At 42.8% G+C, this 15,371-nt stretch overlaps 2 protein-coding genes across 2 annotated transcripts; one reads left to right on the top strand and one right to left on the bottom strand.

Moving 5' to 3' along the window:
- Window positions 1-372: 372 nt before the first annotated feature.
- Window positions 373-6,041, top strand: ppil4 (peptidylprolyl isomerase (cyclophilin)-like 4). The gene is made up of 13 exons (XM_042704967.1): window positions 373-756; window positions 1,161-1,228; window positions 1,326-1,390; window positions 1,724-1,841; window positions 2,082-2,224; window positions 2,487-2,583; window positions 2,794-2,910; window positions 3,176-3,300; window positions 3,783-3,849; window positions 4,049-4,160; window positions 4,423-4,519; window positions 4,726-4,867; window positions 5,273-6,041. The coding sequence occupies exons 1-13, from the start codon at window positions 687-689 to the stop codon at window positions 5,486-5,488; spliced, it is 1,437 nt and encodes a 478-aa protein (XP_042560901.1). The 5' UTR covers window positions 373-686; the 3' UTR covers window positions 5,489-6,041.
- Window positions 6,042-7,485: 1,444 nt separating this feature from the next.
- Window positions 7,486-14,661, bottom strand: amd1 (adenosylmethionine decarboxylase 1). The gene is made up of 8 exons (XM_042704968.1): window positions 14,453-14,661; window positions 12,454-12,580; window positions 12,118-12,220; window positions 11,976-12,018; window positions 11,703-11,847; window positions 11,350-11,442; window positions 11,049-11,204; window positions 7,486-10,908 (listed from the first exon to the last, which is right to left on the bottom strand). The coding sequence occupies exons 2-8, from the start codon at window positions 12,568-12,570 to the stop codon at window positions 10,765-10,767; spliced, it is 801 nt and encodes a 266-aa protein (XP_042560902.1). The 5' UTR covers window positions 12,571-12,580; window positions 14,453-14,661; the 3' UTR covers window positions 7,486-10,764.
- Window positions 14,662-15,371: the final 710 nt, after the last annotated feature.

Here is a 15,371-nt window from a genome sequence, read left to right as displayed (position 1 = left end):
ATGGTTACAAAATATATGAATAATTACCAGGTATCTTGTGAAAGTATTTTTAGTGTATATTTTCAGTTTGTAAGCTGGGTAACTTTTCACTTTAATCATGCATAAAAACATAAATCAAAATTGAGTGGAGAGTGAAGTAGTGGTCCAACTCCTGCCTATAGAGACGCACAGTTTTAGTGATGCTACAGTAGCTTGCACATTTGTCCTGACATTTACAGGCAACAATAGGCTGCCATTCTTGATATTTGCTTTCCTCAGTACAGTGTGAAGTGCGTTGTGAAGCTGCCCTCTACTGGCAGCCTATGGCTACACCTTGCTCAGCGTTATATACACAAGGAAGGTACGACAGAAGTCGCGGCTATGCCATTGCTTTTTAAATATCAGGTTCATTATTTGCAAATCAATATTTTTTGATATGTCCACTTTTATACGATGCCGCTTCAGCCGAGACTTCAAGATGGCCAAATCTGATACAGCTACTTTTTTCACAACTTGAGAAATAGATTAACGATGCACTAGCAGACAATTTTATTAGGGTTGATACCTTCAATGCATCCTCTGCGTTTGGATCGACATAAAAGGGAGTTTGCACCACAGCGTAGGCTATGTTTTAGAACAGCCTTCCTCTTTATGTTAACTAGACGTCGCAGTCCGACGTTGCAGTGACGTCAGATAACGAAACAAGCATGGCGGTCCTACTTGAAACCACTCTTGGAGATATTGTTGTTGATTTATACACAGAAGAAAGACCGAAAAGTAATTATAAACATTTACCTATGGGTTTCTATAATAACGACCATATGTGTTATAACACGCAAAACTATACATTTATGGGAGCGACGATGTTCCTTGAATGTTACTGTTGGAAGACCAACTTGGCTGAAAGCTCTAAGCTAACCAGCTAGCTAGTGCACATTTGGTAACACTATCGTTTACTAACGTTTTAGCTATTTATATTTGGTAATACAGACTACACTACAAAAAAGCAGTGTCTTGGACTGGTAGAATAAGGCATTTAGAGCTTCAACATATTGCTAGCTACTTTAAGCATTGGGTAGCTACAGTAAGTTTGCTTCATTCCATGTCCAGTTGCTGATTAACGTTAGATGTATTCGGAAAATTAACGTTACGCATTTGTAATATTTACTTCATATTTTCAGCGTGTCTGAATTTCTTGAAGTTATGCAAGATCAAGTTCTACAACTTCTGTTTATTCCATAATGTGCAGGTACGAATTAACATTTACAAATCATATTTACTGTAATATTTCTGTATAGTTTGGTTGGACATTATAAGATAAACCATCTGTTTGCTCACCTAACTAGAGAGACTTCATCTCGCAAACTGGAGACCCCACGGGCACGGGTCGTGGAGGAGAGTCCGTTTTCAGGTAACCCCCTTTTTCCAGACCGGACATTCGTGTTAACTGTGGCATACATGGCAATATCAGAATGTACTTTCGTTGATAATGCCAGACAACATGCGTTCACATATCTAGGTGAAGCAAAAATGATACACGGGTGCAAAAAGTTGTGCCACAAGTGGTCCGATCTATTAGTATGTGAAGGAAGGTGGAACAGATCTAATTTTGCCATATGTCTGTAATAAGAACTGAGTGCTGGGCAATCTAGTCAAGCAAAGTAACTTTGTAGTCCTAAACTTTCACCTGTTGGCAAGAGTATTGGTGTGACTTGTGAGAAAATGTACACATCATATTTTCCAGTAAACTCTATGGGGACCAGGCCCGCTTCTTCGATGCAGAGAAAGTCCCCAGGATTAAACACAAAAAGAAGGGCACCCTATCCATGGTGAACAACGGCAGTGATCAACATGGCTCTCAGGTTCTCTTAAGTCTTAACATTTCAACATAGGGCAAAGAAAAGGACTTGACACACTGCTGTAATCTTTAAGAAATATGTTTTGAAGATGAAAGTAGCGAGGATTGGTTGTTGCTTTTTAGTCACCTTTACTATTTGCATATTTGCTGTCACTTCAAATTCACATTCTTTAAAGGCCATGCTCAAATTCAGTGTTGTCTGAAAACTTCAGGATATGAGATGACTTTACCCTCTTTTATTTAGTTTCTCATTACAACAGGGGAGACTTTGGATTACCTGGATGGGGTTCACACCGTTTTTGGGGAGGTGACAGAGGGCATGGATGTGCTACAGAAGATCAATGAGACTTTTGTCGACAAAGACTTTGTCCCTTTTCAGGACATCAGGTTAGTCGACATCAAGTTTGACTTATCTCTTATCTTATCTTTACTCACATGGGAAGTAATTGGTTGCTTCTTGTTTTAAAATGATAGAAGGCATATGTGAAGGAAAAGAACAAATGTCATGAAGAAGCATTCATGGTGAATACAGATGACATGCACTGCAGACATGCGTTTCAGCATGATTTGGAATAAGGTTTTGATGGCCTTTTACTCAGGGTCCTGTATACAATTTGAGCCACGGCACTGAACCCTCTTTGACTTTTAGGATCAACCACACTGTGATCTTAGAGGATCCTTTTGATGACCCACTCAACCTGCCTGTTCCAGATCGTTCTCCTGAGCCCACTAAAGAACAGCTAGATGTAAGTGTGCAGTTTTGGGGAACAAAACCCCTAGTATTGCTGCTGATACCAGTAGATGTTGTTTTCCTTGTATTTTCCTTCTGTGTATTTCCCCCCCCCCCCCCCCCCCCCCCCCCCCCCCCCGTATCATGCTTACTTGTACGGAGGATTAACAGTCTCTGTCAATTTGTATTGGACCTCTCTGACACTAATGTCTCGTCCCTTTGGCAGAGTGGCCGTATTGGAGCGGATGAGTCGATAGTCGACAATGAGGGGAGGACCACTGAAGAGATCGATGGAATTCTTCAGGAGAAAGAAGCCAAGACTCAGGCCATACTGCTTGAGATGGTGAGAGGGAGAGACCACTTTTCCCTTTGTAGTCTGTGAGATGTATGAAGAGAGAATATCTAGTGGACACCAAGTGCAGTAAAACAAAGCTAGTGTGTGATAATTTGATGCAGTTGTGATTATTTATTAGTTGAGTATTAAAACGATGCAGATGTTGATGCTAGTGCTGTACTAATATCAGTGCCAAAGTATCTCACTACATATGTAAGAGTCTAAAAAGTGGTTAGGAAATGTTCACTCTGGACTTCTGTGTTATGTTTTATAGGTGGGTGATTTGCCAGATGCAGATGTTAAACCTCCAGAGAATGTGTTGTTTGTCTGCAAACTGAACCCTGTCACCACTGATGAAGATCTGGAGATCATCTTCTCCCGCTTTGGTTCCATAGCAAGGTTTCTGTACAAAACAAATCATTCTGTTATGTGTGGAGTATAGATTTTGTTGCTTGTGGAATTTTGAGAAACTCAGCGTTGCTTAGCTTAATTTGTGAAGAAGCCCACTGCTTTAAAGACACTCAGTAAGGGACTTGGCAATGGCAGTGCCCTTTTGTGTAAAAGAGGTTCCTCACTGTAAACTGTAATGAGACTCAGGCTTCACTGGATTTTGAGGTATTAATGGATGTTATCATAGCAAAAATGACAAACAATTGTGTCACATTGGCGAGCTTGAGAATACACCTCAAGCAATGTGGCAAGTAAAGTTCACATACAACAAGGCTTCTTTATTTCTAAGCACATGGCTTGGTCTATTTCCATAGGGACTGGCACACATAAATAAGGCTCAAGGATGCTCACTGCTCACAAAAAAGTGTTTATTTACATCATACTTACATGGATTTGCCTACCTTTTTAATTTTGTCTTTTCTACATAACAGCTGTGAGATCATCAGAGACTGGAAGACAGGGGAGTCTCTGTGCTATTCTTTCATAGAGTTTGAAAAGGTAAATTCATTACTATGTGCAGTGTCAATATCAATTTAATAACTCCTGTCGCTTTCTTACCATTTTTGGATTACACTGGCTGAGTGAGGGTTGATTGCATTCTTCAGGTTACAAACTGGACTAAATCTGCAGTTTTTGAAACAAGAATAATGGTTTCTTTATGTAATGTTTAATGTTTCTTTAATTGCATGTACTCTAGGAGGAGGATTGTGAAAAGGCATACTTTAAAATGGATAATGTGCTTATTGATGACCGGCGGATACATGTGGACTTCAGCCAGTCAGTGGCCAAGATCAAATTTAAAGGCAAAGGTAAGAGCAGACTCCCCTAATAAGCACCACTGCACTGGTGTTTAAAGGGCCATTTCCTGTGGCAGGCTCTTGGAGTGACCCTCCCACAACCTCTTTTGTGCTTAACTTGGATTGAAAAAGTGAATTTAGTTGTGTTTTTGTTTTTGATGTTTTGCTTTGTTGAGAACATTTTTTAGGTATTATTTTTACCTCAGGATGTCGGTGTCTTCATCTATCTTATGCTGATTCTTCACTTACTGAAGTGTGCATTATTAATTTCAAGGTGGGAAGTACACCAAGGATGACTTCAAAGCCTATGAGAAGGATCAGGACAGCAAGAACAAGCTGACCCTGAAAGAGAAAGCAAAGCCAAAACAAGAGTATCCTTCTGACTTGATAAGCTATGTCATTGCATCTGTCATTCAGGTCTGGTGTCATTCTACAGACTTGACACCGGCTGGGGTGCCATGTTTAAATGTTGCCATTCCTAAATACTGTTATTTGAAAAACATGTTGTGTGGAGACTTAAGTGAGTGTGTTGTGTTCCATATGGTCAGTTCCCTTTTCCTTCATGCACCAACCTCAGTTCCAGGTATGACCTGCTGCTTGATGAAGAGGAGGAAAAGGAAGGTGGAAGCCATCAGGCATTTGACAGGAAACTGAAAGAGAAGAAGCATCACTCCCATCACTCTGACGACGAAGATGCCAGAAAGCCTAAGAAATCTAAGGTCAGAAAGGAAATTCTGTCCCTTCATGTTTGCTGTGTGTGTTGGCTTGCACCCTGCTAGGTCTGTATTTATGACACTGCAAATAGGAGCTCCCTTTTGAAATGGAATGTTTGCCCAGGTCCACTACTTCCTGCCGTTTCTGATGGACACATTCCCCTCTTTGTGTGCTGCTCCTGGATCTCTCTCTTATTGGCAAAACATGTTGAACCACTGCCCAACGTCAGATCCTTGGTGGTGTCCATGTTTAATTGGCACTGGTGTTGAAAGTGCAGTACTTTCTTTGGCTGATGATCATTTCTGATTGACTCAGGCAGGGTTCTTCTTCTTCCTCTTCCTCTGCTAATGATCATTTCTGATTGACTCAGGCAGTCTTCTTCCTCCTCTTCTTCCTCCTCCCTCTTTCAGGAGACTGACGAGAGCCGACGGGACAAGAAACCGAGTCGTCAGCAGTCACGCTCACGCTCCAGGGACCGGGACAGGGATGGCCACCGTGACAAACACCGTGACAAACACTCCGACAGGCACCGGGATAAACACCGGCACGAGAGCAGCGACAAGAGCCACGCCCGCCGCAACCGCAGCCGCAGCCCCAGGAGGCCCAAGGACAAGGAGCGCAGGTGAGGGGGGCGGCCACTACCTCTCTCCTCTGTTGGAAAATTGTCCGAGGCCGAGTCCTGTTTGTTTGCCTTTCTATTCCTCCGCTAATCCATATGCCTGCTTGCCTTTCTCTCAGTGGGTTTGGGTGTCTGACTCTGACAGACCATCAGCTTCAGTCTCAACCCTCAGTAGTATCATTCCAGCTTTGGTAGGTGCTGTCTGAGAAGGCATGAGGACTTCACACACTGTATACACAGAACTGTGTGTTTCAACTGCAAATATCATTTTTAGATCAATCATTTATTAGATCAATCATGTATCAGTCATTCTAAGGAGCTGGCATCAGCGTAGAAGGGATCATGGTCTGTTGTGTGAGGGTGTTTCCGTGTGGTTGGGGAAGAGTAGTGTTAGTTACATGAGATCAGTTCTCTGTATTGTGGAAACTTTCACACTTTTGAATAGCATACCAACTGAGCTGTGTATCCAAGCATTTAATGAATAAAAGTACAGAGATACTATCTTTCCCTTGTTTATGTGAAGCCACCTAACATTAAAACACACAGTGATTTGTAAAATTCTTCTGAGTACCTGTTATTCAATAAGGCCAACTTCTGTTGACATACCACTGATGGTTAACCTAATCGGTTCATATAAGTTTCCATCCTGCTTTTAACCAAGTGACTCCTTACAAAGGTGATATTTCATGGCATTCATTACTAAATGAATTCATTTAACATGTTTTGAAGTAGCTGTGCGTTTGTTCTTTGGCCAGTGGGTGTCAGTGAAGGGCCATGTTTCAGCTTGCCTTTGCTCAACCCACCTCTGAACATGGTGACACTGGACAACAGGTGCCGACCCACTGCACTGGCGTATACATAGAGCCTGTGTGAACTAATGCAAACATGGCATTAAAGCCCAATTATGCTAAATACAGAAACGGAAAAAGGTTTACATCCCACTTAAGTAACGTACAATTACAAGTATATTTTCATTGTAAATAATTACTGGAGTAAACTTTTTGTCTAGTTAAGAACTGAATCCGTGATAAGAAGCACCTTTTGTGTTGGTACAGTGATCACCATCCTGTCAACTACATTTGATCCCCATTCCTTAGTGGCACATAGCATTGTGAAGGTTAGTGCAATGTCTGAAGCTCCACTCACTGCAATAGTTTATGAATATCATGATGTAGAGACGTATCAGACAGTCTACTCTACGCCAGCATCGGTCTTGTAAGGTTCAGGATTTAAACAGTAGATGGCGTGTTAAGCCACCTTCAGCCCATAAAATGCAGATTGTTTTATGCAAATGCTGTGAATATTAATACCAGCGTTGATGTCTCATCACAGTTCAGTCATATAATTTAGTTTACAGCTCAAAAACCGTCTTTTAGGGGTGAACTTACACTTTAAAGCAACACTATGCAATAATGTGTCCATTTGTGAGGTATGCTTTTATCAGGCAACTAGTTTTGGTATGTTTATAGTTATATGTTCATGTGAAGGACAGATAATCACGTCGTTCCCACGAGCCACACTCTGTGAAAATAAATGGAACATTTTCACAGCACATTGCCAGTTTTCTCGCCAAAACACATGTTGGTGACGAGCATCATCAGTGCCAACGGGGCTGTTGGTGATGCTTGCAAGGTTACTCGCTGGTTTTAGACCAGAACTAACTACTGTAGCTTTAACACATTACGTGATCGTGCAAGAGTGTCATTATGACCAGGGTTACTTTCCAGTACTATTAAACTGGGGACAAAACTCCTTTAGTTTTCTTGCCCATCAATGGTTATGTCAGACATGTTTGAGTTTCAGTGCAGCGTTCATCTGATGCACTTATGGTGACAAAGGGTCATTCAGAACGGGTCAGACATCTCCTTTTCACACGTTTATTACAACTGGGTAGTGAAAATAGATTTATGAATGGCTACATTGGCTCTTGAAATGGTTGGTCACATTCAAGATAATCATTACATTTTTGTTTGGGGGGAAAAAAGATCAGTCATGACAACAATGCATTTTTATTTTGTTTTTTATTAAAGCATCAAGCTCAGTACAGATATATTTAGCACATCTTGACCAAGCCGAGAGTAGCAAGAGAGTTAGAACAGCAAAGTTTTCCCTTCGACACATCCTGATACCAAATCCTGCCATGGCACCCTTCCTCACAGGAGAGGAGGCTAGTGTTATCTGCCTTTCCCAGGGATCGCAACAATACCAGGGGAAGGCAGAGAAATAGGAAAAAAAAAAAAAAAAGAGAAAAAAAAAACATGATTTGATTATCTAGCCGCTTAACTTCAGAACAAATTAAAAGTTTGGAACACTTTTGACATCCAAAATAAAAAAATACAGACAAAAAAATCTATGTAATTGGTCCGCAGCAGAAATGCATCCCTTACAAAAATGTATTGTAAAAAAATAGCTTGACTGCAAAAAATATCATTAGTCATCTTGTATATTTAGAAAGTAAACAAAACAAAAAACCCCATTATGCTCCAAACCGTGTCAACTTGAATTACCCACTTCTCAAACTTGCGCTCCAAAATATGACTTCATCCAGAAAATAAAGGTTTTTCTTGTGTTTGACAGTGCTTATGCTAAATGTCCTCTCTAGTACAATATACGCTCCTATAGAACTATGGCTGCTTCTAAACTATGGCGAAACTGAAGCGTAGCACGACCTGAAGGCAAAGACCTGGCTGGTTGGTCCTCTGGCAAAAATTTAAATTGAACAAAACCACTCCTCAATCCACAACAGGCCTTACTGGAGGAGACTGTGCCAATTGTCAACATTGCACAGGTCCTTGCCTAGAGAGGTGTCGCTCCATTGAAGTGGTCCACTTGTAATATCACATTCTTCTTCAGAAACTAAGTCTGTGTCGGTTTCAACAGTGTGCAACTCGCATCCTTTCAGAGTCTTATAGGAGCTTATCCGTGTTCTGTCTCTCTACTTAAAACTCGTTCCTATCCGTATGAAACAAAAAGAAAAAATATCCCCACAGTGCTGAAAGCAGTTCAGGGCTTTAGTCTCCAACCCAACCTCAACTAAAAACCGGTCTCTTCTCCTGCTCTCAAGTCAGCAAATTTCACCACTCAGTCTGCAATCTCTGGCGGGAGAAGCTTCATGAAGACTACTGACTGGCCAATGGAAAAGAACAGTCCCCTCTTTAAAATGCCTTTCAGCAAAACTGCAATCGAATGACAAAAGCCCACACGGGTTTTTTCAACACCAACTGAATAGTCACAGATCTGCTTTCAGCACTTTAGGTGGGAATCATCAAAAAAAGAAAAGAAACAAATATCAGGAAGGAGACACCACCTGTTCCAATAAAAACATTATCAGGATGCCCCAATCCTATCAGCTACAGTTTTTTTCTCCTTTTATGCATTTTTATGTAACTAAACAAGAGGAAGTGAGGGGGAAAAAAGTACTTAGATTTCATTTTTTTTCCTTTTCTTTCTTTCTTTTCCTTTTACTTTTTTTTTTACTTATACATGAGGAACGAGAAATGCAGCACATACAACTGTCAAGCAATACAGCACTAGTAGTCACATGCACCATTGGAACACAGGATCTTTCCGTGGACGTAAACAAAAGGGCATTGATGCGAACTCCAAAAAAAGTGCAGTGGAGTCACATTTGGGGGACCAGTTCATGACAGTGGGGCAGGGAGAGAAAAAAAAAACGTCTGTGCACAATAAAATTAATAAAACGGCAGTTTATGCAACAGTTAGGTGTGGAATGATCCGGGATGACCCTGGCATGCTCAGATTGGTTGGAGCCCATTGTGTGGGTCACCAGTTTCTGTACGGGAGGGGAAAGAGAGACAGAGAGAGAAAAGAAAAAGTTATAGTAACAGAGAGGGTGAGGGGACAGGACTGGACTGGACATACATTGTTTAGCCAAAGAGAAAGTGCTTTGCTGGGCTAGCACTGTTCGAAGCAAAAGAGTCTCAATTCATTCGACCCACTCACAGTTATGATGTAGAGGGGAGCTGGTCAAGCATCATTCGACCCACTCACAGCTATGATGTAGAGGGGAGCTGCACAGCACTGGTCAAGCATCATTTGGTGGTGATGGGAGCAAGGAGACCACGCACCCCACACTCACACCCCACCTCCTATCAAACAATGACCCCAGTGCTGTTGGCGAGGCCAGGTGTAGACCCCACACCTAAGGTGTCCTCAGTATATAAACATTCTACAGGAAAGGCCAACTACAACCTTCAACTATCCTTATTTTCTCCCAGATCCAGCTTTCAAATGGAACTACATTCAAACTCCAAAAATGTTTTTTTTTTGTTTTGTTTTTTAAATTGCAGTGTCCTTGGTTAACATCTACATTCAACTGGGATCAGAAGACACACCCAAACTGAAACCTTACAATTGCCTGGATCACTTCACTTCAGATTATTGAAGTGGACACCAACACCAGTGAATTAACAGCAAATCGCATAACCAGAGTTGGGGTGAAAAACTTTGGAAAACTCAGCCTTGGAAATGGCCATGGGCTTAATCCAAGTGAAAAATGAAACGACCATCCAGGTGACTCAGTAGTGAGCTCTCTGCTGCTACTACTTGCTAAAATAAGCCTGTGTGCAAGAACAACCAAACCACACACACAAGGGGACGAGATATCTATTAAAAAAAAAAAAAAAAAAGAAGAAGAAGAAGAAACTCAAGCTACCCAAACTGTTGTGTGTTATTTTCTTGCACCGCGACTATCAGCTTAAGAGACTTAAAAGAGTGAGAGAGTAGGATCTAGAAAGATCTAGAGAGCTGTGAGGCACAGGAGGGGCTTGGTGGAACCACACAATGTGCATTAGAGTTGGAGGCCCAATCTCAGCATGCCAGGGTTCAGGCCTAGTGAGCACGGAAGCCTTGTCTGTGGGGGATGAGGGGGGACACCTGCAGGAAGGGGCCGTGGCGGCGGAAGGGAGGACGAAGCCCTCGCCCCCTCCCCCACCGCCCCAAACAGAGCTGCTGTAATTCCTCTACATGCACTTCAAGATCACAGCAAGAGTGAGCTAGGATATCTACACGAACAGGAGAGCTTTCATGCAAGATAGCTAAGTTATAGGTACAAGTAGTAGGCATACGATTCAAACTTGACAGGGGGAAACTAAACCTCTTGGCCTCGGCGCTATAATCCTTATCATGGCCAAGAACCTCAACACAGAATGACAGTAGAACAGAGGAAATAGGAGAAGGAGGAGAAGGAGGAGGAAGACGGACGCCGAGCAATCGCTCCCGGAGTCCGCCTTTCTTTTTACGCTTTTTCTTCATTTCTCTCGTTCAGCTCTGCTGGTTCTGCTGGCGGCTCATGGCGTAACTGTTAAAAACAAAATTGTAATCGTTGAATTGGGCCAACTGGCGATCCAGGCGCTTGTAGCCCTCAAGCTTCTGGGCGGAGGAGAAAACACTGCGACATTTGGAGCTCTGCACCTCAGAAAGACAAGAGGGAAGGAAAGAAAGAAAGAAAGAAAGCAAAATATGAATTGGTTTCATCGGTCATTAGTCAGTTAAGTGACAATACATTTTTACAAGGCGTACTCAAGTGTGCCTATATTCGAGCATACCTGGTTGACAAAAAGCGTGGTCACAAATTTCCCTGGCTTGAAGACATCCACAACCTTGCGGATGAGATCTTCATAGGATGATTGGGAGAGGTTGGTTTCGAAGCTAACGTAAGAGAACTCTGGCTCTGGAGTGATGTGGATCGTCCAGTAAGTTCCCTGTGACATCAAGCAAAACAGTAAAAAAAAAAACACACATAATCAGACGAGCAAGCTAAACAAAGTTCTCCATTTGACAGGAGAACTTCTTCATATCTTCATTATGTGCGTAGAACAGTTAACACGCTTGTCCAGAAGTACTTACATCCGTTTTCATTCCATTCATTGAATATCCACAAGGGTTGAACATTGTGGCATCAATCACAGAACCTGGGATCAGGTCACGTATTCCACTCATCTGTAGAAACAAAAAACAAACTCATTAAACAGCCATTCTGGCATTATGGAATAAAAAAAGGGCGGTCATGACCCGTGGTTGAAAAAGGATCCTGCATTTTGAAACACCACTGCATGCAACATCCTGAAGCAATATGTCAACTAACCGTTGCATTTCACAAATAACTTAGACATAGATAACTGCTAAAAAACACAATCTGAATGGGTAGAATAACATCTTTTCGAGGCGACCACAAGCTGACTGTAAAAGGCGGTTCTTACACGAGTGACATCATTTGCAGAAACACCGTCTTTCATGTAGAACTGGTCCATCACCGCTGGGTCAAGATCGCTCATCAGAACTTCCAGGGTCTGATCCGCATGCTTGTTCTCCCAAAACTCTGGCAGGTCCAGAGTAAAAAGGTACCTGGAGAAGCAAGGTGAGGCAGGAGCAGGAGATGAGCACTGGACCACACAGAGGGAAAGCTTCATAATCTGAACCCAGACTTGTTCTTTCATTCGTTTACCACTAATGAATGGAAGAAATGAGCTTACCAGCAGTCAGAATTCAATCGGCCCATACAGTAGGCTGCCCCGTCTAAGAGGGAGAAAGAGAACGTTATTACACATAAAACACACCACAAGTGAAGACAATTCTCGGGCCTCAAACACCTGTGGGTGGATTTGGTAGTCTTACTCGGGAAAATCTGGCTCAGAAAATCCACTTCCTCCTGGAAATTCCGGTGAGGGAACTCCTGATGGCTGGGCTTCATGAAGTTCTTGCGAGAATAGAAGAAATTCTAAAAGGAACAAAGAAAACATTTATTTATGCAATGAGTCTAGGGTTAGCTTACCTCTGGCTACAACAGAGAATGTCAAGAACACATTCACCAAATGTGTGAAAAAGGTTTCATAACATGTACATATAATGACTGTGCCTGTAGGACATAATGAGTAATCTAGATCTATGTATGTAAAGTGTAGTGTTGATTGTAATGTTAAGCCAAGTGTTAAGTGGATGTGTTGTTTTCACCTCAATGGCATCAAAGCCGCAGTACTCTCTGGCGAGCTCCAGCAGGGGCACCAGCGCTTGTAGTAAGAGGGTGGTACCACATGTCTTCAAAATGAAACGTCTCTTGGAGACAAACATGCTACTCTCACTGGAAAAGAACAAACAAGACAGCAAAACGGTTTCAAATGTTTCCTCGTCATGCCTTTAATAAGGTACAACACTATTACCATCACACTGCTTATAAAGATCTACTTAGTTCATAAAATGAGTTAATAAAAGTTAGATAAGGCAAGTAAGGTAACAGGGGCTAGAGACCAGGAATATTACTACACTTTGAGCAGTTTCTATTACCTGTCACAGGGACAGTAAAGGTTTCCCTACACATCCATTGATTTGCAGTCTGTCATCTTGAACTCTTGCCGTTAGAGTGCAAACGCCAAGCTAAAACAGTAGCAGCTACATTGACCCGCCCTCCCCGTGTGTACACAGACAGGCTGAGGAAACCTATACGCATCGAAGTTAATTAAAGTGGGGGGCCGGCAATGACGTGACAACCAGACCATAATAACTGGCTCAGCCCTCGGCGATCCCTTCGATGGCTCACGGCTACTCAAGCACAGGCCACTCCTAATCAGACAACAGTAAACTGATTAGCGCATCGCACTGCAGGCAGATGAGAATACACACTGGTCACTGGTCCCGGGCTGACCCCAATCACAGGGCGTTGACCATGAACTCTTGTCCAAAATCCTGATTATTATAATAATAACAACAACAACAACAACAACAACAACAACAACAACAACAGCAGCAGCAGCAACAACAACTAGTATCATGATGGGTAATCGATAAATCCTTTAGAATAATTACACGGCAAATTTCTTTTATTTTACTATTGTGAAATAGAATGTCATTACTATAGCCATTCCCAGGAAATCTATGTTAAATTGTACCCATAAAAGGAAAATCCAGCTGTAGACATACATCCTGAATGTACAGCCCTTTTAATCCTTTTAATCTGAATGATGCAAGTGAGGATTCAGTCTGGCTCTAAGGTGTGACCCGCCACAAAAGACGGCCAATTTGTGTTTGTTATTTAAAATGGAGTAGAACAGCGAGGGCCATTCTCTTGAGCAAAGACACACGCGTCAGCAAAGACAGGCTCACTGCAGAGGGAATAAGAGCCGTGTTCCCATGACAACAGTAGGCAGGGAGAGAGAGAGAGAGCGAGGCAGAGGGATCAGACGCTCTCCAAGGAGGCTGAGAGGAGGGGAGGGGTGGGGTGCTGGCGAGGGCATTGCTAAGGAAAATCCTTCCTTTGCATCCTTGGCTGAGCTCTAGTCTTTTCAGCAAGGTCGCCTGGCGTTCAGACTTTCTCCTTCAGAGTGATGCTAGTGTGTCTGGGTGTGTGTGTGTGTGTGTGTCTGGGTGTGTGTGTGTGTGTGGGGGGGGGGAGGCAACTCACCCATCAGATTGCCTGGACAATGAATCTTCGTTAGCCTAATTTCAAAGAGTGCACTAATGCTTCCTTGCCTCCTATGACTTTGGTTTACATTCCAAAACCTTAGGAATTTAAAGTTAGGAAACTAGGCAACTAGCCAACTAGGCTAGAGGTCATTAGCAGAAGATAAGCCACTGAATAACCAGACTGTGCAGAACATTTTACAGTACTGGTATGTCTCTAATGTATGAGAGTGGGTCTTTGTGTTTGAGTGTGCACGTCTACCTCCTTCACAATCTAATTTCTAGTCAGGAACATAATAGAGTATATCGTGTGTGTATTAAAATGGGGGGATCTCAGGGGTCAGACAATAGATGGGGAACACCCTACTGACTTGCTTCAGGGACAGAGGGGGAGACGGCACGCAGCCACTGTGGCGATTCGAGCACACAGCCATCGTGGCGTTTCTAGCTCGGAAACACGTTCAGCCCTGCTTAATCCCCGCTGTCTAATCCTCTGTGAGTAAAAAGGGAAAGGGGCAAAGACAAGGTGAACCCGTAGGCGGCCGAGGACACTCACCTGAGTATATAAGCTTCCTGCTTGTCGGTTTTTGTCACACTAATGATCAAACAGTGCACATTCTCCAGAAGTTTGTCCCACTCAAACCTGCAAAATGTAGACAGAGAGAGAAAGAAGGAAACTGAGGATGTAAATCATGTCAGTGATGTACACAATTTATCTTTGAATAAACAAATAATACATTGCTTTTGTACGTAAGCACACCATCACACTTTGAGGGCTTCGTTTGAGGTCAAACACCCATCTGCTGTTACTTCATTAACCCAGTACAGCTCATCGTTGAACTTCCTAGCTGTACACGCTCATCTATATTACAGGAGTGTGGGGTGATCTCATTTCTGCTGCTTCTGTAAATAAGGCATCAACACTTGGACTAAATATTTGAATCTAGATGTGCAGTCCCAACAGTTTAACAAATGTATGCAACCTTTGCCAAGACAACACAAATCTATCGTGAGGGAATGACTTCTTCTTATCTGTGCTTAGACAATGTCATTTTTCTCCAAGGCCTGTGAAACAAAGTCAAAAGACAGGTGAGGGACCAAGACAGGTCTGGCTACAGAGCCATTCTGGCCGTCCGCCACCTGCTATTACAGTTCAAGGACAGCTGCTGAGGGGGAAGCTACTGCAGCCGTGTTTGAGGCACTGTGTTAGATAGAGGCCCTCTCGCCGTGCTTCACTGCACTGGTTCTCTTGCGCTCTTCAGAGCAAGGCTGGGAGGGGGGGAAAAAAAACGTGACCAGTCGCTCACGGGTTATGGGGGGAGCATGCTCAACGTATACAGTAGAGCTCCCATCCACAAAAGCCAGGAGGGTAGGTCAGTGTCGGTAGGTCAGTCTATGGTGCATTCATCTCCGCAGCAAGACAGACAGCAGTAAAGGAGGAGCAGCTGCTCAGGAAGATCCATTTGCCCACTGAA

Source organism: Clupea harengus, unplaced genomic scaffold, assembly GCF_900700415.2.
Source record: "Clupea harengus unplaced genomic scaffold, Ch_v2.0.2, whole genome shotgun sequence".
NCBI classification, from domain to species: Eukaryota; Metazoa; Chordata; class Actinopteri; order Clupeiformes; family Clupeidae; genus Clupea; species Clupea harengus.
This window is presented reverse-complemented; position numbering and strand designations above follow the sequence as displayed.